The sequence below is a fragment of the Ornithorhynchus anatinus genome, chromosome 5, assembly GCF_004115215.2.
Source record: "Ornithorhynchus anatinus isolate Pmale09 chromosome 5, mOrnAna1.pri.v4, whole genome shotgun sequence".
NCBI lineage: Eukaryota > Metazoa > Chordata > Mammalia > Monotremata > Ornithorhynchidae > Ornithorhynchus > Ornithorhynchus anatinus.
Window position 1 is genome coordinate 59,446,385 of NC_041732.1, and position 24,156 is coordinate 59,470,540.

At 47.8% G+C, this 24,156-nt stretch overlaps 1 protein-coding gene across 1 annotated transcript in view; it reads left to right on the plus strand.

Annotated features, from left to right (window-relative positions):
* The first annotated feature begins 333 nt into the window (after positions 1-333).
* The window catches only part of CAPZB (capping actin protein of muscle Z-line subunit beta), a 186,373-nt gene continuing 162,550 nt past the window's right edge, over positions 334-24,156 (plus strand). The window contains exon 1 of the mRNA XM_029065499.2: positions 334-475. Within this exon, the coding sequence (XP_028921332.1) occupies positions 473-475 (3 nt within the window). The 5' untranslated portion in view covers positions 334-472. The remainder of the gene's footprint in view (positions 476-24,156) is intronic.

The following is a 24,156-nucleotide window of genomic DNA, read 5'->3' on the forward strand; positions in this document are numbered from 1 at the left end:
ATCCCGCTCGAACGAATCCGGCGTCCCGGCCCGGCCCGGCCCCTCCTCCCCTCTCCTTCCCCTTGGCCCGGCCCGGCCCGGCGTCTCCCCCTGGGGCCGGCGCGCGCCCCCGCGTCCCCGCGCGCGCGGACTTCCTCCCTCGCGCCGCCCCTCCCTTCCCCGCCCTCGCGCCGCCTCGCCATACTTGGCGATGGCCGGGGAGCGGCGTCCCCATTGGCCGGCCGCGCCGCCGAGGGGGCGGGGCCCGCGCGCGCGGGGGAGGGGGAAGCGCGCGCCGAGGGGCGGGCGGGGAGTGGGGGGCGCGCCCCTGTGAGCGCGCGCCCGGCCGCGCGGTGACCCGGATGTTCACTCCTAGGCACCCGGGGAAGTGGAAGCGCCGGGGCCTGTCGCGGGGGGGAAAGACACAAACGCCGGGATCGGGATCGGGACCGGGATCGGGATCGGGATCGGGATCTCCGCCGCCGCCGCCGCCATGGTGAGGATCCGCCGCCCCTCGGCGTCCTCCCCGACCCGCCGCCGGGCTCGCTTCTCCCTCCCTTTGCCCTCCCGGGCTGGTCCTGGGGGGAGGGGCTGGGCCCTCCGGCCACCCCTGCCAGGCCGGGTCTCCCAATCACCCCCATGGCATCCCTTAAGCGCTCACTCTGTGCCAGACGCTGCGCTGCGGGGTTCACAGTCTTAACCCTCCCCCCCGCCCCATTCCCCTTCCCCGTTTGGAGAGGGAAATAGGAAGCCGAGCCGTCGTAGATAAGGGGGAGAGGAGGGCATGGCAGCCGGGAAGGTGCCAACTTGAGATCCTCTTCCTGCCCTTCCTTTCCACCCCCCGCCTCGACCTTCCCACTGCGATCGGAGGGGTTGGGAGGTCGAGGGGGGTGCGGGGGGGGGGGGTCGGGGATGAGCGCACAATCAAGGTTTTTGCTCACCAGTGGCCGCCCTCTCTGAGCTGGGGAGGGTCAAGTGGAGAGCACGGAAGGGAGCAAAACGGTGAGAAGGTCTCCCCTGTTTTGGTAATGATAATGTGGGTATTTGTTAAGCGCTTACGCTCTGCAGAACACTCTTCTAAACGCTGGGGGTGGAGGCAGGGCCATCAGGTTGTCCCACGTGAGGCTCACAGGCTTCATCCCCCTTTTGCAGAGGAGGGAACTGAGGCCCAGAGGTTAATAATAATGTCGGTAGTTGTTAAGCGCTTAACTAGGTGCAGAGCACTGTTCTAAGCGCTGGGATGGAGACAGGGCCATCAGGTTGTCCTACGTGAGGCTCACAGGCTTCATCCCCCTTTTGCAGAGGAGGGAACTGAGGCACCGAGCATAATAATAATGTTGGTAGTTGTTAAGCACTTACTAGGTGCAGAGCACTGTTCTAAGTGCTGGGGTGGAGACAGGGTCATCAGATTGTCCTACGTGAGGGTCACAGGCTTCATCCCCATTTTGCAGAGGAGGGAACTGAGGCACCGAGAATAATAATAATGTTGGTATTTGTTAAGCACTTACTAGGTGCAGAGCACTGTTCTAAGTGCTGGGGTGGAGGCAGGGTCATCAGATTGTCCTACGTGAGGGTCACAGGCTTCATCCCCATTTTGCAGAGGAGGGAACTGAGGCACCGAGAATAATAATAATGTTGGTATTTGTTAAGCACTTACTAGGTGCAGAGCACTGTTCTAAGTGCTGGGGTGGAGGCAGGGTCATCAGATTGTCCTACGTGAGGGTCACAGGCTTCATCCCCATTTTGCAGAGAAGGGAACTGAGGCACAGAGAATAATAATGTTGGTAGTAGTTAAGCGCTTACTAGGTGCAGAGCACTCTTCTAAGCGCTGGGGTGGAGACAGGGTCATCAGGTTGTCCCACGTGAGGCTCACAGTCTTCACCCCCATTTTGCAGAGGAGGGAACTGAGGCACCGAGAATAATAATAATGTTGGTATTTGTTAAGCACTTACTAGGTGCAGAGCACTGTTCTAAGTGCTGGGGTGGAGACAGGGTCATCAGGTTGACCTACGTGAGGCTCACAGTCTTCATCCCCATTTTGCAGAGAAGGGAACTGAGGCACAGAGAATAATAATGTTGGTAGTAGTTAAGCGCTTACTAGGTGCAGAGCACTCTTCTAAGCGCTGGGGTGGAGACAGGGTCATCAGGTTGTCCCACGTGAGGCTCACAGTCTTCACCCCCATTTTACAGATGAGGGAACTGAGGCCCAGAGCATAATACTATTGATAATGTTGGTAGTTGTTAAGCGCTTACTATGTGCAGAGCACTGTTCTAAGCGCTGGGGGAGATGCAGGGTCATCAGGTTGCTCCACGTGAGGCTCACAGTCTTCATCCCCATTTTACAGATGAGGGAACTGAGGCACAGAGAAGTGAAGTGACTTGCCCACGGTCACACAACTGACGAGTGGCAGCGCCGGGATTAGAACCCGTGACCTCTAACTCCCAAGCCCGGGCTCCTTCCACTGAGCCACGCTGCTTGAAGCCCGCAGCCTCCCGCAAACCCTTGGGAGAGGAGGCATCGGCCACCTCCCTGCCAAAGGCCCCAGGCCTGCTCACCGAGGCGGGAGACGGCAGTGGGACCAAATAACCAAGCTGCAGGGAAGGACCTCTTGCTTGGTGATCAGCACCTGTTTCATGGCCTTGAAGTGGCAATAGCCAGACCTGAATACCCTTGGTTTTCATGACCAATTGATTTGAAAATCAAATTCTCCATCCTCTTTTCCCTAAAACGTTGTGGATGAAGGGCAGCTGGCCACTGCGCTCAGTCCAGTGCTCTGCACAAAGTCAGCGCTCAGTAAGTGCCACCGATGATTATGCTGCAGCACTAACATCGTTCACTTCGGTTGGACCTCTGATTTGAAGCAGAATGATTTTGCCTGGGGATAACAGTGCTTTCGTTACTGTGGGGCTGAAGATTTCTTTGGGATTGGAAGTCTATAATGGTGCTTATCTGAGCAACGAAAAGCCTCTGTCTGAAAAACATGGGATAGGCTATTTTGTATCTTAAAGAGTAGCACAGTTTCAAATCCCAAAAATGATCTTAAACTCCTTCTCCGTCGTTTATTATGATTGTTTCCTGAGCTTCCCGATACAAGTATAAGGGTGTGTTTGCTCAAATAATTCGAGCCGTCACAATGGTTCGGTGTTATATGAGCGCTTACTGTGCACTTGGGAGTGTGTGGTACAGTGGCATCGGTAGATACGATCTCTGCTTATGAGTTTACGGTCTAGAGTGGGGAGGCTGCAGATGGGTTAAAATGGCAGATTATGAGTCTGTGTACGTAAGGCTGAGGGGCTGAGAGTGGGGTGAATATCCAGTGCTTAAGGGGTAACGATCCGAGTGCGAAGGTAATGCAGAAGGGAGAGTGAGTAGGGGAAAGGAGGGTTTAGTTGGAAAAATCCTGTTGGAGGAGATGAGATTTTAGGATGGTCACAAGGAGAGCAAAGTGTAAGGGAGGCTGGGGAAACACTGCAAAATAGAAAAAAAATCAGTTCTCCCCAGCAAGTTAAAATGAATAACAAAAATAAGATCTTGTAAACTCCTGGAGGACAGAGATTGTACTTCTTGTACTCCCCCAAGTGCTTCACACTCATTGACGATGATGAAAAATTCAGTTTTAAATTTTGAGTCAGAGGGAGCGTACAGAGGTTGTGGGGGGTTTTTTTGGCCACCCTAGGCCTATCGGGACAACCGGAAACTTTGTCACACCATTCTAAACTTGAGTTTACCATGTATTTACTTTGTGTTGTTTAAGAGGGTGGCGAGTTTTTTTGCACTAAATCAGCTCTCCTACCTTATCTGTCTGATCTTCTACTACAGCCTAACCCCCACGCTTGGCTTCTCTAATGCCAACCCACTCTCTGTATCTCGATCTCATCTCTCTCACCCAGGTCCTGTTTTGCCGCCTAAGGAGTGGCAGGTCGCGTTGGAAGTGTGTGTGTGAGGGGGGCAGGGAAGGGGGAGAGATGGTCTCTGCCCTCCTATTTCCTGACACTCCAGACCCTAGTGATATTGGAAGTCTTAGGTTACCTCTGTCCACTCTTGCAAGGGATGGATTCCATTTGGATGCCAGAAAGGCTTTGGAGAGGCCCAAAATTAGGTAGGGAATAATAATAATAGTAATAATAATCATGATATTTGTTAAGCATGTGCCGGGCACCATATTAAGCACTGGGCTAGATACAAATAAATCATGTTGGACACAGTACCAGTCCCACATGGGGTCATGGTCATATTCCCCGCTTGGCAGATAAGGTAACCAAGGCCCAGAGAAGTGAAATGACTTGGCCAAGGTCACCCAGCAGACAAGTGGCAGAGCCAGGATTAGAACCCAGGGACTCCCAGGCCCAGGCTCTTTCTACTAGACCACGCTAATCTAGGAGAAGCAGCGTGGCTCAGTGGAAAGAACCCGGGTTTAGGAGTCAGAGGCCACGGGTTCTAATCCCGGCTCCGCCATTTGTCAGCTGTGTGACTCTGGGCAAGTCACTTCACTTCTGTGTGCCTCAGTTACCTCATCCGTAAAATGGGAATTAAGACGCTGAGCCCCGGTGGGACAACCTGATCACCTTGTATCCTCCCCAGCACTTAGAATAGTGCTTTGCACATAGTAAGCGCTTAACAAATGCCATCATTATTATTATTATTATTAATCTCTAGAATCCAGCCCTTCCTCTCCATCCAGAATGCCACCATACGGATCCAAGCACTTATATCCCACCTTGACTGGTAATTCCGCTTCCTCACTGACCTGTCTCTCTTCACTCCAGTCTGAATCTCCCTCTGCTGCCTGGATCACTGCCTGAATCAGACTCATTCCACCTCTTCCCTCTCCTCAAAAACCTCCAGTGGTTGCCCATCCACCCCCACATCAAACAGAAACTCCTTATCATTGGCTTTAATTCAGTCAGCTCTCCCCCTCCTACCTTATCTCGCTGATCTCCTTCTCCAACCCAGCCCGCACACTTTGTTCCTCTGACACCTACGGATCTACTCACTGTACCTCAGTCTTGTCCTCCTCACTGCCCCTCACCCGCATCCCTGTCTCTGGTTTGGACTGCCCTCCTCCTTCGCATCTGACAGACAATAATAATGTTGGTATTTGTTAAGCGCTTACTATGTGCAGAGCACTGTTCTAAGCGCCGCGGTAGACACGGGAATCAGGTTGTCCCACGTGGGGCTCACAGTCTTCACCCCTATTTTACAGATGAGGTCACTGAGGCCCAGAGAAGTGAAGTGACTTGCCCAAGGTCACACAGCTGACAAGCGGCGGAGCCGGGATTAGAACCCACGACCTCTATCCCGCTCCCCATCTCCAAAGCCCTTCTAAAATCATATCTCCTCCACGGGGCCTTTCCGGGCCTCACTTCCTTTATTTGCTCTTCCTTCTCCATGGCCTTTGCACTTGAATCTGAACCCCTTAAATCCTTTGATATTCACCCCTCCCCCGCCACACTTAGGTTCCCGTCCAAACAGTAATTTACTGTAATGTCTGCCCCTCTAGCCTGTGAACTCCTCCAAGCCAGAGATCGTGTCTTCCTACTCTCATGCACTTTCCCAAGTGCTTATTCCAGTGCTCTGCATTCAGTAAGCGCTCAGAAGCCAAGTGGCCCAACGGAAAGAGCACGGGTCCGGGAGCCAGAGGACCTGGGAAGCAGCGTGGCTCAGTGGAAAGAGCCTGGGCTTCGGAGTCAGAGGTCATGGGTTCGACTCCCGGCTCTGCCACTCGTCAGCTGTGTGACTGTGGGCAAGTCACGTAACTTCTCTGTGCCTCAGTTCCCTCATCTGTAAAAATGGGGATGAAGACTGTGAGTCTCACGTGGGACGACCTGATTACCCTGTATCTCCCCCCAGCGCTTAGAACAGTGCTCTGCACATAGTAAGCGCTTAACAAATACCATCATTATTATTATCAATCCTGCCTCTTCCATTTGCTCTGTGACTTTGGGCAAGTCACTTAACTTCTCACTGGGCTGTAAGCTCATTGTGGGCAGGGAGGGTATCTGTTATATTGTACTCTCTCAAGCACTTAGTACAGGCCTCTGCACACCGGAAGTGATCAGTAAATAAGATGGATCGATTTTTCTATATACTTATTTGCGACTGCCATATTTCCTTGATCCTCTCAGTACCCAGAGGCTGAACTGAGTGCACTTTGCTTCTGTCTTCTGGAACCACTCTCTCAAGGCAGTAAAGTAATTGCTCTGAAAGTGGGTAGCGGCCAGATGATGCCTTCCAGTGTGCTAGGCAGTTTGGGAGAATTACTATTCTAGGCGAGAAGTCTTGGACCCTGAAGCCGTTTGATCCTGTTGCCCGCTACAGTGAGTCCATCACTGGCACATGTGGAAATGAATATCTTCACTGGATCAGGTTAAACCGATCAAGCAGCGGTATTCATTGAGCGTTGACCGTGTGCAGAGCACTGTACTAAACGTTTGGGAGAGCACATTACAACAGAGTTGGTAGACTCGCATCCTACCCACAAAAAGCTTACGGCCTAGAGGATCTGGCTTGTTTGAAGAGCTTCCTGGTATTCATTTCTTGGTGACTTGGATTAACTAGTTGTTTTTTTTTTTTAATGTGAGTTTAGCTTTGAAGAGAAATGTGACGTCGTACTGACAAGGAGCTGTTAGAAAAGCTGAAATTCTGAGATTTTGAATCCTTTTTGGCTGATTCTTGGGCAGGCAAAATCTCTTCATGTGTCAACATGCTCTGTTGAATCGTGACCTGTTTCATATGGGCTATGTGAATGCATATCCATCTAGATCCGGCAGTTTTTAGTCTGCAAAATAGAGAATAGTGGTCCAGATAAATTTATTGTTGTTGTTGGCGGCAGAATACCAGACCAGATGGACTAGTGGTCTGATCCAATTTGGTATTCGCATTCTGAAATTGTGTTTCTAAATCCTGCTTAAAACAGTGCACATACTTTTCTTGGACATATAGTTTAGCCAGAGCAAAGTTTTGCAACCCTTTTTTTTTTTGGTGGATTGTTGTTTTTTTTTAAATGAGAGGTCAGTCACTGATATTTGAGCTCTTTTGTGCAGAACACTGTGCTAAGTGCCGGGGAGAGTTCACCACAACAATAAAAAGACACATTCCCTGCCCACAATGAGCTTACATTCTAGATGTCTTCTCAGGTGGTTCTTGACCCCTAGTTTCTCACCGCTCTTTAAAAAGTACGACAGTTTTTCCACCCTCTTCCGCAAGGGTTGATAGAGGGGAAGAGATGAGAGGCCCAGAATAAAACCATGAATTGGAATAATCCAGCTTTCTGAAGAAAACTCTTAGGTGAAAAAGATCAACAATTACCTGAGGCAAAACGGAGATCCTCCCTGTCCTCTCTCAGTAAAGCAAGCGCCACCATGGCTTACTCAGGGAGTTTAGCAACATATGGTTTGCTTTGAGATGCTCTCGGATGCAAATTACTGAGCCAGGGATCTGATCGGGGGAATCTATCACAATATCCTTTTTAGGACACGGAGTCCACTCCACTTGAGACTGGTGGAAGCGTCTGTGCCACTTGATCTTGGCATTTTGGCTGAGGTCATCTGACAGCCAGCTAACTGGAATGTTTCTTTTGTTTGTGACAAGAACATCTCCTGGCAGGGGGCGTAAAATGAGAGTTCTTAGCGGTCCTTCAAAAGAAAAGATGAATTCAAACTCGATCTAAGAGAAGTCAGACATTTGTCCAGGTGGAACTGAGCCTCTGGTCTTGTGGTTTGACTTTTCTGTTCTCCTCCCTCAGCCGTTGTCCAGAGGAACTCATTGTTCCGGAGAGGGACGAGGTTCGCCTGACGGATTCGAAGTCTGATTTTTAATAATAATAATTAAGGTATTTGTTAAGCGCTTACTACGTGCCAAGCACAGTTCTAAGCCCTGGGTACAGGGTAATCAGGTTGTCCCTATTTTCCATATGAAGTAACTGAGGCACAGAGAAGTGACTTGCTCAAGGTCACACAGACAAGTGGTGGAGATGGGATTAGAACCCACCTCCTCTGACTCCCAAGCCCGGGCTCTTTCCACTAAGCCACACTGCTTCTTGGGGAGGAGGGAGGTGAGAAAATTCTCATCCATACCTAGGACGTGCAGTTGATGGGCCGCTGGACTTGGAGGCTAATAGCCCTCCCTGACTCCTTACCCAAGGATGACTTTTCTTTTGGCCTTTTGTCTGAGCGGAGGGATACGACAGATGGACAGCTCTCTGTTCCCTTCGTCGGACTGCCCCGAGATGCCCAGCTTTCGAAGGCTTTGGAAATGTCGGTCCAGAACCACTGACCAGAAGGTGTTCATCATCCTCAGATCCTTAGACTTGGGACTTCAGGATTGAAGAGTGATGGGACACTAGGAAGACCTTCAGTTTGGACTGTTGTTGGCCTGGGGTCAGGGGAAGCCACTGGATTTCAGTTTGGAATTAGAGCTTTTCAAAGCCCGGGTAAAGTTATAATAATAAATAATAATGATGGCATCTGTTAAGCACTTACTATGTGCCAAGCCCTGTTCTAAGCGCTGGGGGGAGACAAGGTGATCAGGCTGTCCCACATGGGGCTCACAGTCTTATCCCCATTTTACGGATGAGGTAAATGAGGCACACAGAAGTGAAGTGACTTGCCCAAAGTCACACAGCTGACAAGTGGCGGATCCGGGATTAGAACCCATGACCTCTGACTCCCAAACCCGGGCTCTTTCCACAGAGCCACGCTGCTTCTCTAATGAGAAGTGAGTTAGTTATGAGGAGCCGGGGCCCTGTTGGGAAGTACGCTGCCAGTTTCTTGCTGTCACTTGCCCATCTCCAGGGAACGTGTAGGCAGGGAACATGTCTACCAACTCTGTTGTATTGTACTCTCCCAAGGGCTTATCGCGGTAATCTGCATGCAGTAAGTGCTCAATAAATACCATTGACTGGTTGATAATCAACCAGAAGAATTCCAATGGGACTGTTCACCTTCAGCATGGATGATCCGGGCTTTTGCATCAATCAGTTTTGGATCTTGCTGGCACATATGCACTTTCATGTGCGGGCTTTTTTGTGTGTAAGATTTCATTCTTTAAAACGTTGAATAGAGTTTTCCACATCTCACCTGCATAGCAAAAAAAGATCTAATTTTAAAGCTGCACGATCACTGCGGAAGCCACTTAGCCCGCTTTATTGAATTTCTATGTAGTATCAATCGGTCAGTGTTATTTATTGAGCACTTACTGAGCGCTTGACAAAGGACAGTATTCAAGAGTTGATAGACACGATCCCTGCCCACAAGAAGTTTAGACTTTTGCTTTGTGGATCCTTTTACTCAGCGATAGACATGACCGTAGTGCAAAGGAGCATCATCCTGTAATTCCCGGGATGGAAGGGGAAAAGAAACACCAAGCCGACCAACCTGAAAGCTCGGATGCCGAATTTCAGGGCTGGAAATGCACTCTCTCCTGTAGAGAGCATCTAAACCACAGCTGCATTACGAATCTGCTGCTTCCAGTGGCCTGGAGGTGTGTGAGTGTTTCCCCTCCCGCAGAACACTCTCTTCCGCCAATCTCTTTCAGGTTCACGGCAGTGGAGACCTCCACTGTGCTCCGTGACTTGAAGAATTGAATGACGTTCTGATTTGGTGATAGACATTACAGTTTCACGGGGACCTTTATCAATCACACTTCAAACTTCTTAGAGTATTTCCGGAAGCCCCCGGCGGCTCAGAGTGGCCGGCAAGGGACGGCTGGATCCCCTCAAACTTGAGTTTGAAGAGGTTGGAAATAGTTTTGATTTGAGAATGTAATTGGGTGGGCTTTGAGGTCATTTTGTCATCATCGTTACTTATTGAGCCCTTACCACATGTAGAACACCGCACTAAACTTTTCGGAGGGAACAGTACAGACAACTTTATGATCCAGTAGATGAAACGTGAATCTTTGGGTAATCGATAGGTTTCCTGCCTAAAGGCACCTATCTCCTACCAAAGGGAAATGATTTGTTGTGTTTAAAGGCAGCAAACTAAACGCGATGGTCCGGGCACCCTAAATCAGGAGGAATTCTTGTCTTTTTCATTCGGAGTGCTCGGCTTGGACCTACACTGACCTCTAACCCAGAATAAGCTAAAATTAGGTTCTTTGGCCCGACGGTTGTAGCGATAGCAGAAGGAACAAACCAGAACTTTCCTTTAGTTGTCTGGGTCTTGTCTTATTTATTTATTTATTTTTTAACTTTTATAAACATTGCCTTTCTTGATCATTCCAATGGTCGGTATTGGCCATCCGACAGTGATGCCCTAAAGCATCCTGAGAGGAACAGTGCAATTTTTTTTTATGGTATTTGTTAAGCACTTATTATGGGCTAGGCACTGTACTAAGCACTTGGGTGAGTACAGTACAACGGAGGTGGTAGTCATGTTCCCTGCCCACTACGAGCTTTCAGTGAAAAGGGGGACACAGGCATCAATTTTACAGATCATCTGTAAAATGGGGATTGAGACCGTGAGCCCCACGTGGGATGGGGACTGTGTCCAACCCGATTTGCTTGTTTCTACGCCAGCACTTAGTATAGTGGGTGGCACATAGTAAGTGCTTAACAAATATCATAATTATTCTTATTATTCAAGTTAATAAAATTTACTGAGCATTTACCGTGTGCAGAGCACTGTACTAAGCGCTTTGGAGAGTATAATATAGCAGTGTAACAGACACAATCCCTACTCACAACGAGCTACAGTCTAGAAGGGGTAGAGAGACGTTAATATAAATAATTAAATGACGGATATGTACATAAGTGCTGCGGGGCTGGGACGGGGACGGGACGGGGATGAATAAATGGAGCAAGTCAGGGCGACGCAGAAAGGAGTGGAAGAAAAAGAAAAGAGGGCTTAGTCAGGGGAGGCTTCTTGGAGGAGATGAGCCTTCAATAAGCTTTGATTGGGGGGAGAGTTAATTATCTGTTGGAGATGAAGAGGGAGGGCATTCCAGGCCAGAGGCGGGACGTAGGCGAGAGGTCGGCCGCGAGATAGACGAGATCGAGGTACAGTGAGTAGGTTACCATTAGAGGAGTGGAGTGTGCGGACTGGAGTATTGTAGGAAGTTGTAGTAGGAGGCTAATGAGGTTGGACACAGTCCATGTTCCACGTGGCGCTCAGTCCCCATTTTACAGCTGAGGAAACTGAGGCCCAGTGAAGTGACTTGCCCAAAGTCACAGGGCAAACAAGTGGCAGAGCCGACATTAGAATCCACGTCCATCTGACTTCCATTCCAGTGCTCTATCCATCAGACCACACCGATCCTCAATTATTGTTTCCTTTGTAGTCTACCTTTTAGGTTAAGGATGGACCTTCGAAACCTAATAATAGTAGGTTTTCCTTCCAATAATTTGATATGGATCTCTCATCCATTAGTTGATCTAAAATGAATAATTTTGATTTTATGTTAGGGCCCGAGTGCAATCAACTGTACAGTGTCAGGGTGTGAGTTTCGCAGTTTCTGGAAAAAGCATTTCCCTTTCTCTTGCGCGACCTCAAAGTTTTACACCCTTCAGTGCTCACGAAGAGATTCATCAGCATTAAGGAGAGCAGAGCAACAGCTGGGCAAAAAGGTCATCAGAAGTAACTTTGCGGAGTACTTTACGGCGCACCCACATCCCCCCTAGACTGTAAACTCGTTGTGGGCAGGGAACGTGTCTGCCATCTCTTATTACATTCTACTCTCCCTACCACTCTGCCCATAGTATAGGCTTGGTAAAGACAGTTGATTGATTGATTGGAAAGCAGCTTCATCTTGGCACTTTGGTGATTATAAGCAGCGAACCAAAGAGCAAATTAAATAACCAACACAGTCTGTGACAGAGCAAATGTGTTTAATACCCACCCACTTGCCCCCCACTTCCCTCCCTTCCTAACCATCCAACCTCCGGTGTCCGGTAACTTCTTGACGGGTCACCTCTGCATTCCGTCCCTCTAAACTGTAAGCTCGTTGTGGGCAGGAGATGTCTGTTTATTGTTATATTGTCCTCTCCCAAGTGATTACTCTGCACACAGTAAGCGTTCGGTAAATACGACTGAACGAATGAATAAGTACTTCCTGAGTATCTTGCCCCGTGCGCTGTACCAAGCGGGTGCTCTGTGGGTGTTTCCCTCCCTCCTACTGCCTAAGGGTCCCATTGCCTTTTGGGAAGGTTCAAATCCTGCTCTGCCACGTGCCTCAGCAAGTCACTTCACTTCTGCACCTCAGGGTCCTCATCAGTAAAATGGGGATGAAATAATAATAATGTTGGTATTTGTTAAGCACTTACTATGTGCAGAGCGCTGTTCTAAGTGCTGGGGGAAATACAGGGTAATCAGGTTGTCCCATGTGAGGTTCACAATCTTAATCCCCATTTTCCAGATGAGGTTACTGAGGCACAGAGAAGTGAAGTCACACAGCTGACAAGTGGCAGAGCCGCGATTTGAACCCATGACCTCTGACTCCCAAGCCCGGGCTCTTTCCACTGAGCCACGCTGCTTCTCTAATACCTGTTCTCCCTCCTAGATGTTGAGCCCAATATTGGACAGGGACTGTGTCCGACCTGATTCCACTTCAGTCCATACTTCACTCTGCTGCCCGGATTATCTTTCTACAGAAACGTTCTGGGCATGTCACCCCCGTCCTGGAAAATCATCAGTGGTTCCCTATCAACCTCCCCCCTCCTCCGAAATCTCCAGTGGTTCCCTATCAAACTTTATATCAAACAAAAAATTCCACTGTTGGCTTCAAAGCACTCTGTCACTCAGTCTCCTCCTACCTCACCTCCCTTCTCTCCTTCTCCAGCCCGGCCCGCACACTCCGCTCCTCTGCCGCCTCTCACCTCGACGCTGTGCCTCGTTCTCACCTGTCCTGCCGACGACCCCCGGCCCACGTCCTACCTCTGGCCCGTAATGTCTCCCCTCCTCAGATCTTACAATCTAGTACGCTTCCCCCCTTCAAAGCCCTACTGAAAGCTCACCTCCTTCAAGAGGCCTTCCCAGACTGAGCCCCTCTTTTCCTCAGGTCCCACTCCCTTCCGCGTCACCTCGACCGGCTCCCTTTGCCCTTCCCCCTTCTCCCAGCCCCACAGCACTTATGTATATATGTATATATCTATAATTCTATTTATTTATTTACGCCTGTTTACTTGTTTTGATGTGTATCTATCTATAATTCTGTTTATTTTGACGCCTGTTTACTTGTTTGGATGTCTGTCTCTCCATTTCTAGACTGTAAGTCCGGTGTGGACGGGGATCGTCTCCATTGCTGAACTGTACTTTAATAATAATAATAATAATTATGGTATTTGTTAAGCGCTTACTATGTGCCGAGCACTGTTCTAAGCGCTGGGGTAGATACAGGGTAATCAGATTGTCCCACGTGGGGCTCACATTTTTTAATCCCCATTTTTACAGATGAGGTAACTGAGGCACAGAGAAGTTAAGTGACCTGCCTAAGGTCACACAGCAGACAAGTGGCGGAGCCGAAATTAGAACCCATGACCTCTGACTCCCAAGCCCGTGCTCTTTCCACTAAGCCACGGATCGCTTAGTACAGTGCTCTGCACACAGGAAGCACTTAATAAATACGATTGAATGAATGAACCGTCCAGCACTTAGTACGGTGATTGCCACCTAATAAGCACTGAAAAACATACCATTATTATTATTATTTTGGGGTAGGGTGCTTCCAGCTTCTTGCTAAGCCATATTGCGATTGTGAAACAGTGTGGGATGAACTCTGCAATCCTTTCCTCCAAGGCAGGAGTGCTCTTGTGATTAACTGTGCACCTCTTTTTAGCTGGGCAAACAAAAGACTAAGCAGGGCTCATCTTCTGGGACAGGGGCGAGGAAGGCCCCTACTCCCACCTAACCTACCCTGACCTCTCAGCCGCCCACCCGCTCTGCTAGAAACATTATCCAACCTCAGCTTCACTGACACGGTCCTCTCCTGGTTCCCCTCCTATCTATCTCGTCATCATTCTCAGTCTCTTTTGTGGGCTCTTCCTTTCATTCATTCATTGTCAGTCATATTTATTGAGCGCTTACTGTGCGCAGAGCACCGTCCTAAGCGCTTGGAAAGTACAATTCAGCAACAAATAGAGACAGTCCCTGCCCAACGATGGGTTCAAAGTCTAGAAAGGGGGAGACAGACATCAAAACAAGTAGCATTAGTATAAATAGAGTTATAGACATATGCACATCATTACTAAAATAAATAGAATAATAAATATGTACATATATACAAGTGCTGTGGGGCGGCGAGGGGGGTAGAGCAGAGAGAGGGAGTCGGGGCGATGGAGGGGAGGAGGAGCAGAGGAAAAGGCGTATTCTAGGAAGGCCTTCTGGAGGAGGTGAGCTTTCAGTAGGACTTTGAAAGGGGGGGGGGGAGTGTGCTAGTGTACTCCCCTGCCTCCCACCCCCTAATTGTGGGAGTTCTGCAAGGCTCTGGGTCCCCTTCTCTTCCCCATCGACACCCACTCTCTTGGAGAACTCATCTGCTCCCCAGGCTTCAACTACTATCTCTATGAGGGTGTGTCTCATATCTATATATGACCGATTGATTGACTGAAGGAGAGGTAAAGAGGAAACAACCATTAGGGGAAAATAGATTCTCTTTCTCCCTTGTGATTGTCGATTTCCTTATTTGCAGTGCCATACAAATTCACGTCGGCCCAGACTATAATGAAGTTAGACCGGTCCTCAAGCATTAGGTCTGGGAAAGTCAATTTTCCTAAGTTTAAAGCTCTTAAGATTAGCAGGATGGAACTTCAGGCTGCAGATTCTCTTCGCTATTAGGTCCGGCATTTCTGCGGGGTGTACGGGAAGTTGGTGAAAATTTGTGTGGCCTAATGGTTAGAGCATGGGCCCGAGAGTCAGAAGGACTCAGGTTCTAATCCCAGCTCTGCCACTTGCCTGCTCTGTGGCCTTGGGCAAGTCACTTCACTTCCCCGTGCCTCAGTTACCTCATCCGTCAAACGGGGGTTAAGATTGTAGTCTGCGGCTTATTGTGAACAGGGAATGTGTCTGTTATATTGTACTCTCCTAAGCGTTTAGTACAGTGCTGTGCACACAGTAAGCACTCAGTAAAGACGATGGACTGACTGAGAACTCCATGTGGGACAGAGACTGTCCAACCTAATTTGCCTATGTCCATCCCGGCGCATGGTACAAAGTAAGCGGTTAACAAATACCTTTAAAAAAAATTGGGGAACGTAAACTAAATTTATGTAAGGCTGTTTTTGCTTGAGTGGTGACTCTCAATCATAAAATTCTGGAAGGAAGTAGTGTAAACTTGGTGCCGTGTTCATTTAGAGAGTGGACCAGCTTCTCCGATGTTAGTCGACGTGGTTTGCATCTGCAAGGCTAGTTTAATTCACGTCCCTAGTGCAGAAACGTCTTTGGGCTGAGGCGGGGTACTGAGAAGCAGCAGAAACTCCAGTATGTTCATTTTCTGCCATTGTCCAGCCACTGGCTTATTCATTCAGTCGTATTTATTGAGCACTTACTGTGTACAGAGCACCGGACTACGCGCTTAGAGGGCGTAGCCACGCTTTCACGGTAAATTTAGTTTCCCTGTAGTCCGTCGGGTTTGCGGGAGTGCCGAGGCGAAGGCCCGGGATTTTATGACATGACATCTTGGCATTTTTCCAGCAGTGACACAACAACTCAGCAGAAACGGTTGAGGTGAGTGCCGAAATCGTGGTCACTGGGCCCAGAGGTGTGGTTTGACACTTTACACGCAGCAAGTTACACACTTGACTCGTAGCAGGTCATCCTCCCCGTACCAGGGGGACGAACTCGTTGTGGACAGGGAATGTGTCTGTTCATTGTTATAGTGTACTCTCTCAAGTGCTTAGTACAGTGCTTAGAGAAGCCGCATGGCTTAGTGGAGAGAGCACGGGCTTGGGAGTCAGAGGTCGTGGGTTCTAAACTTGGCTCTGCACTTGTCAGCTTAACTTTGTGTCTCAGTTACCTCATCTGTAAAATGGGGATTAAGACAGTGAGCCCCATGTGGGCAACCTGATGACCTTGTATCTACCCCAGTGCTTAGAACAGAGCTTGGCACATAATAAGCGCTTAACACATACCATCATTATTATTATCACGGTCCTCTGCACACAATAAGTGCTCTGTAAATACGATTGAATGTACAAATGCCCATTTTGGCAATGGTGTATATTTTTTGGCTTTAAGGCATACCTTTAGTTCTCTCTCCTTCTGACATATCCAACTCTTTCTTCTCTTACTGCACCTTAACACATGCACTCCATTGCTTCCAAACTCCACTATGTCTCCTTCTCAAGTCTCCTTCCTCCAGCCACTTGGTCACGCCCTTCTTTTGCCCAGAACCTTCCTCCTCTTCAGATCAACCTTCTGAAATCCCACCTCCTTCAGGAGGCCTTTCCTGAGTGAAGTTTACTTCTCCCTAGGTTGCCTCCTTCCTACTATCTTCTCAGCACTTTGGTACCTTCTGGGCAGGGAGAGGCTTCTATCGCTCTTGTGCTCTGTCCCTCAAGCAGTGGTGTTTACCGAGTGCTTTCCGTGTACAGAGTACGGGACAGAACAGTAGATTGACCCAACCCCATCTTCAGGGAGCTTATAGTCTGGAGGGGAAGACGGACAGTAAAATAAACAAGAGATGAATATGTACTTAGGTGCTATGGGGGTGAGGGAAGGTGAATATTGGAGGCCCGGACCCAAGTCGGTAGGCGATGCGGAAGCGGGTTCAAATAGGGGATGTGAGGGCTTAGGGAAGGCCTCTTGGAGGAGGTGTGATTTTAGGACTTCAAAGATGGGGAGCGTGGTGGTCTTTTGGATATGAGGAAGAAGTGAGTCCCGGGCCAGGGAGAGGATGTGGGCAAGGGATCGGCAGCAGGAAGGACAGGACCGAGTTGTACGGTGAGAAGGTTGGCGTTAGAGGAGCGAAGCATGCGAGTGGTGTAGTAATAATAATGTTGGTATTTGTTAAGCGCTTACTCTGCGCAGAGCACTGTTCTAAGTGCTGGGGTGGGTACCGAGTAATCAGGTTGTCCCACACGAAGCTGAGAGTCTTAATCCCCATTTTACAGATGAGGTAACTGAGGCACTGAGAAGTTAAGTGACTTGCCCACAGTCAAACAGCTGACAAGCGGTGGAGCCGGGATTCGAACCCATGACCTCTGACTCCCAAGCCCGGGCTCTTTCCACGGAGCCACGCTGCAGTCAGTCAGTCATATTGAGCGCTTACTGCGTGCAGAACACTGTAGTAAGAGTTTGGAAAGTATAACTAGGCAATGGGTAGAGACAGTCCCTAGATGAACGAGGTAAGGTAGGAGGGAGAGCTCTCCTGAGCACTCAGTGCAGTGCTCAGTAAATACTGTTGATTGTGAGGCACGTGCCGTGTCTTCAAATTTTGCTACCCCACCTCTATGGGGGTTGGATTAATAAAAATACCAAGAATGATAGTGTTATTAAGTGATATCTGTATGCTAAGCACTGTACTAAGCACTGGGGTAGGTGCAAAATAATCAGGTCAGTCCCTGTCCTGCAAGGGGCTCACAGTCTTAAGGAGGAGGGTGATGGATTTAATCCCCATTTTACAGATAAGGTCATTGAGGCACTGAAAAAGAGAAGTGACTTGCCCAAGTTCACCCAGCAGACAACTGGCCGAGCCAGGGCTGGAACGCAGATCCTCTGACTCCCAAGTCTGTGCTCTTTCCACCAGGTCATGCTGCCTTATGGGCTCACAGTCTGAGGGGAAGAGAGAACGGGTATCTCATTCCCATTTTGTGGATGAAGAAACTGAGGCAAAAGGAAGTCGAGTGTCTCGCCCAAGATCGCACAGCAGACATGTGGCAGAGCTGTGATCCGATCCCAGATCTTTTGACTCTCAGGGCCGTGCTCTCTCCACTAAGCCATGCTGCTTCTCTGGAGAGGTCTTTATGGACTCCTGATACTCAGCGCAACCCAGGATGTTATCTGAATAAGGGTGGGCCTCTGTGGAGGTCTGGTCCAAGAATTACCCTCAACCAGAGCAAGTGTTTTTGGTTTTTTTAAAATGATATTTGTTAAGCACCTGTCATGTGTCAGGCACTGTCCTGAGTGCTGGGATAGATAGATACACAATAATCAGGTTGACCCAGTTCATGTCCCACGTGGGGCTCACGTTCTCAATCCCCATTTTCCAGATGAGGGAACTGAGGCACAGAGAAGTTGAGTGACATGGCCAAGGTCCCCCAGCAGACAAGGGGCAGGGCCGGGATTAGAAGTCAGGTCCTTCAGACTCCCAGGCCCGTGCTCTATCCAGGATGCCACTCTGCCTCTCTAAGAATCGAGGCAAGGTCAGTCCTGGGGTGTTGGGAAATGCAGGGATCCAGTGCCATCTGGGGTTTGGGGGTTCAGCTGACTACCCGACGGAGCCTTAGAACAAAGATATTTTTCTCTGCGGAGGAACTGAGTCACTGGGGTAGCCTGGCATTCTTCTGGTGGTCTGAAGGCCCACCAGCCCGAAACGAGAGAGCCCCACCAGGCCCCTGATCCAGACCTGTTTGTCCGTCTAGTTCTGCACCTGAGGAGAGGTCCTGCCAATAGTGTACACACCCAGTTCTCTTAATGCGTGCATTTGTGTTCTCGCACAGTTGGGCATTTGAGGAAATGTGGTATCCAACGCTGAGCACATGCACAAAATCCATTTCTTCTAGCACCATTTGATCCTGGAGCCAAACAATCCCAAGATGTTGGATAAAAGTTGTCTGATTTCCCCAACGGCATTCTAGCCAAACTGCAGATAATAAGAATAATGGTACTTGTTAAGCACTTACCACGGGTCAGGCGCTATACTGAGCCCTGGGGTGGATACAAGGAAATCGGATGGACACAGTCGCTGTCCCATGTGAGGCTCACTGTCTCAGGCCCCATTTTACAGATGAAGTAACCGAGGCCCAGAGAAGCAAAGTGACTTGCCAAAGGTCACATAGCAGACAAGTGGCGGAGCCGGGATTGGAATCCGTGACCTTCCGACTCCCAGGCCCTTGCTCTATCCATTAAACCATGCATTGAAACCATGAATTCTGGCCCAAAGGGAAGATATGAATGCTCCTTGGAATTGGGTATTGGGGAGAGGGGCTAATCGGAGTCCTGTTAGAATAGTCTAATATACTACCTAAGCATTGAAAATTAAATTGAAAATCAGAGAAATTTCTTTTTTTGATCGGAGGATAGATATCATGAGTTTAATTATTTCATTTCTTTGGCAAGATTGAGTATCGTTCCAGTACTTACACAAGTTTCTTCAAAGAACCATGTCCCAAAGCATGAATTAACCTAACACTGAATTGGTTGAGTTTTTTCCCCTTCCTTTCTGATGTTTTTGTGATTCACTAATTTCCTTGTGAAGAAAATTGATGGGACTATTGTGTTTTTTGTTTTTGTTTTTTGCTAATCAGGCTTTTATCTTTGACTTTCCTGGAGCGGTGTTTGTTGAGAAAATACTTCCTAGATGAAGCAGCCTTGTCTTGTGATTAAATACAGCCCTGGGAGTTAGAAGGTTCTAATCCCAGCTCCACCACTTGTCTGCTCTGTCACTTCAGTTCTCTGGGCCTCAGTTAACTCATCTGTAAAACGGGTCTGAAGACTGTGAGCCCCATGCGGGACATAGACTCTGTCCACCCCGATTAGCTTTTATCTCCCTAGGCACTTGGAACAGTACCTGGCACATAGTAAGGCTTAACAAATACCATAAAATAATGAAATAAATGACCAGAGAAGAAATGGTTATCACGACTGCCCAGGATCAGCCCTTCCTCCATGTGGTATAATGCTGACCTGTAATTGCGGAGTGTGGATATTACAGTGTGGTACATTCGAACAAAGCCTCCCTACATCTTATTGGATATTCCTTTCAGGGAAATGGGAACCAACCCACAGACTGCCCTGGTGAGTTTCCCTCCACGCCCTCTCCGAGTAAGGAAGTGGAAGCTAGAACTTGGGCCGTGCCTCTGCCTAGTGCCCTTTCCATTTGACCGTCTCCCTCGCATGTGATAACCTTGTATCTGCCCCAGCGCTTAGAGCAGTGCTTGGCACATAGTAAGCGCTTAACAAATACCAGAATTGTTATTATTATTATTGTTATTGTTATTATTTTCATCATTGGTCAGAAGCTCTCTGTGGGCACGGATCGTACCAACGTTACCGTATCGGGCTCTCCCAAGTGCTTAGTACTGTGCTCTGCACACAGTAAAACACTCAGTCGATCGTATTAAGTGAGCGCTTACCCTGTGCAGAGCACTGGACTAAGCGCTTGGGAGAGGACAGTTTAATATAACACACAATTTCTATCCACAATGAGCCTTCAGTCTAGGAGGCAAATGTTAACAGAAATAAATTTACAGATATCTATGTCAGTGCGTTGGGGCTTTGAGGGGGATTGAATAAAGGGAGCAAATAAGACAGACTGTGAGCTCATGGTGGGCAGGGATTGTCACTCTTTATTGCTGTATTGTACTTTCCCAAGCGCTTAGTACAGTACTCTGCACACACTAAGTGCTTAATAAATATGATTCAACGAATGAATGAGTGGGAGAGAAGGAAATGAGGGCTTAGGGAAGGCTTCTTGTCGGAGATGTGCCTTCAATAAGGCTTTGGGGGGGTGTCACTCAAGAGATATCACTCAAGTGAAGTTATCACTCTGTTTTCCAACAAATATGGCATCTGAGAGAGATTACCTTTCCAGAGGAGGTAGGGATGGTTCTTTTTTTTAATTTCCAAAATAATGGCAGAATCTAGCATCAGCACCCCCAGTATTTTATGGAAGTTTGGCTTGCCAACAAATCTGAATTGAGTGTGTGTGTTATAGCCTGTTTGAGTAAAAAACTGCCAATTCTACCTGGTTTGGGTGGCTGCACAAAGAGTAGGGGTCCTACTTTAGGGCAAGTGCTTAGTACAGAGCTCTGACACAGTAAGCGCTCAATAAATACGTTTGAATGAACTACAAAGAGGTATCCGGGCAGCTCTGTGTATTGCTCCGGGCTGCTTCAGAGTACTACGAAACTGATGGCAAATGGGCCAGAATTTCTCCACGCTCGGATTCTTCCTTCTGCAAAGTAGAACTAATACTGGCACACCTCACACACCAAGCTGGTGTAAGGAAATGATAAATCAGAGATCGTCAGAGGCTTTATCAAAACGAAATGCTCTTGAAATGCCGAATGTTAGTCGAGAGGAGTTTGGAGGGTTTTGTTTTTTTTTTTTTTGTCTTCAGTTCCAACACACTCAGTGCCGGACCTCAAAACAGGCTCGATGTGGGCGGCAGTCACACATGCTGAAGGCTGGTGATTTTTTTTTATTTGTAGTGAAGTCCATGGTGGAGAGAACTGGAGGATATTCTACTTGGATTTTTTTTTCCCACCCTCCGCAGAGCACATTTGTCATTGAGAAAACTTACCCGCTCATGGGCTGCTAAGCTGCTAATTACCCCAGTGATTGACTGTATTGAGTTTTTTGTGTATCGCTCTATCGATTTTTAGGGCACTGTTAGAACATAGATTATGTTTGCTGGAGATGTGTCCCGGAGGCATGTGGGGATTTTTTTAATTTTTCAAGAAAAATTTCTTCCCAGTTTCTTCATGGAATAGGTAAGAAACCAAGTCATGCACCAGACATGATGATGCTCGATCCGATTCCTGGTTCTGTCGCTAATTGAGATCTTTCTAAAGTCCTTTTTGGAGATAGTAAGGAGAAAGGACTTCTAGCCAGGAAGTTAGTAGCAATGTGGTGTAGTAGAAAGAGCCTGGGCCTGGAAGTCAGGACCTGGGTTCTAATCCTGGTTTAAACACTTGTCCGCAGTGTGACCTTGGTCAAGTCACTTAACTTTTTTTTGTTTGGTTGTGGTATTTGTTCAGTGCTTACTTCGTGCCAGGCACTGTATCAAGCGGTGACTCTGTCTCACTTAGGGCTCAACGTCTGAGTCCCCATTTTACAGATGAAGTACCTGAGACCCAGAGAGGTTAGGTGGTTTATCCAAGGTCACACAGCAGACAAATGGCACAGCCTGGATCAGACTCCAGGTCCTCTGACTCCTAGGCCCATACTCTTCCCAGTAGTTCTCACTTGTTCTCCCTGCCTAAGTTACCTCACCTGTGAAATGGAGTAAACACTGTGAGCCCTGTGTGGCCAGGGAACTGTATCCAACTTGATTATCTTGTATCAACCCCAGCGCTTTGTACAGGGCCTGCACAGAGTAAGTGTTTAACAAATCCCATTTAAAAAAGTACATAGGTGAGGGGTGGCGGGCAGGGGGGAGCCAAGGTTTTTACCATTAGCCTTTCCTCTTCAATATTTAATCATCTTTTTATTCAAATGGTTCTGGGTAAATTTGTCAGGGTATTTATTCCGGATGTTTAGATTTTAAGATGCCATCATCCTTAGTCCAAATTTATAATATTCCTGAAAAGTTTAGAGAATCATAGAGATGTGGAATGAAAATCCAGGCCATTCCAACTTTTTTAGTCACTACAAATTCTTGGATGGGGGATATGGGGAAGAAGTGGTAAACAGTGCCATTGTAGATCGCCCATGTTGAACTCCCGAAAGGGTGATCATTTTGTCTAATAACTCCTCTTTGAAAAATGGGCATAGATTCCAACCAAACAGTTACTTCTGAATGTCATTTTAATCTCCACATTTCTAAATTTGCTTCCGATAATCGAGTATGTACTTTTACATTAATTAATTCAATCCCTTCATGGAACTGCTGGTACTTTCTACCTGCCCAACTTCCTGAGGTAATTAATTCCATATGCCTGCCACTTGCTGAGTGAAGAATTATTTATGTTAATTCTAAAGCTACCACCTTCAAACTTTGGTGGAGGCCTCCCTGTTCTACTGTTGTGGGAACAACAATTTTTGTTGTTATATCTGTATCCAGTCCATCTCTATGTCCGGGGAAAGATATTTTATTTTACTTCTTTTTTTTAAAGATTAACTCTTATTTTTTAAGGTATTTTAAAAACACTTACTTTGTGTAAGCACTGTACTGAACTCTGGGGTGGGTACAAGCTAGTCAGATTGGACCCGGGGGCTCACAGTCTTAATCCCCATTTTACAGATGAGGTAACTGAGGCACAGTGAAGTGACTTGCCCTAGGTCATATAGCAGACAAGAGATGGAGCATACATTAGGGCTCAGGTCCTTCTGTCCTCCAGACCTTTCCTTTCCCTACAAAGGCATGCCCCTTCTTGGTTATTCTGTATTTAAATCTCTTTAGGTTGTTAATAGTTGGTATTTGTCTAATTTTTTTTCTAAAACCTGGAGGAGATAGTAAATGTGAACTATTTCTTTCCTGTTTTCCCTTTTGGATGATACATACCTTATTGAGGTGGCTTGTCATCAATGAAGAACCGAAGTTCTTCACTTGACGAGTCTTGCAGTAGCGCTCCTTAAATAGCCCAAGCATTAAAAGTCACCCTATCCCAGTACTGCCTAATATCATGAAGTGGAACAAAATGAGGAAAGTTGGCAGATGAAGGAAGGTGGTTACCTGGTATTGATAGAGCTCAAGACTTCAAATCAAGACTTTGCCACCCTGTGTTTTCTTCATGTATCAGAATGTTGAAGTTTTCAGTTTTAAAATGGGGATCGTAATGCTGACCTCAAGGAGGGAGAAGGTCAGTATTTTTTTTTTTTTGTTTTTTTAAATATTTGTTGAGGACTACTATATGCTGGGCACTTTCCTTACCTGGGGTAGATAAGGGATAATTGGGTAGGACACAGTCCCTGTCCCTCATAGATCTCACAGTCGTAATCCCCTTTCACTCCTCTTTCACTCCTCTTTCATCCCCTTTCACGCTGGAGAAGCAGCGTGGCTCAGTGGAAAGAGCACGGGCTTTGGAGTCAGGGCTCATGAGTTCGAATCCCAGCTCTGCCACTTGTCGGCTGTGTGACTGTGGGCGAGTCACTTCACTTCTCTGGGCCTCAGTTCCCTCATCTGTAAAATGGGGATGAAGACTGTGAGCCTCCCGTGGGACAACCCGATTCCCCTATGTCTACCCCAGCGCTTAGAACAGTGCTCGGCTCATAGTAAGCGCTTAACAAATACCAACATTATTATTATCCTCACTTAGTCCCACTGCAATTATGTACATATCTGTAGTTTATAAATTGCACTTATGTCTGCCTGTGTGAGCTCCTTGTGGGCAGGGAATATGTCCATTCTCTTGTTCTATTGTA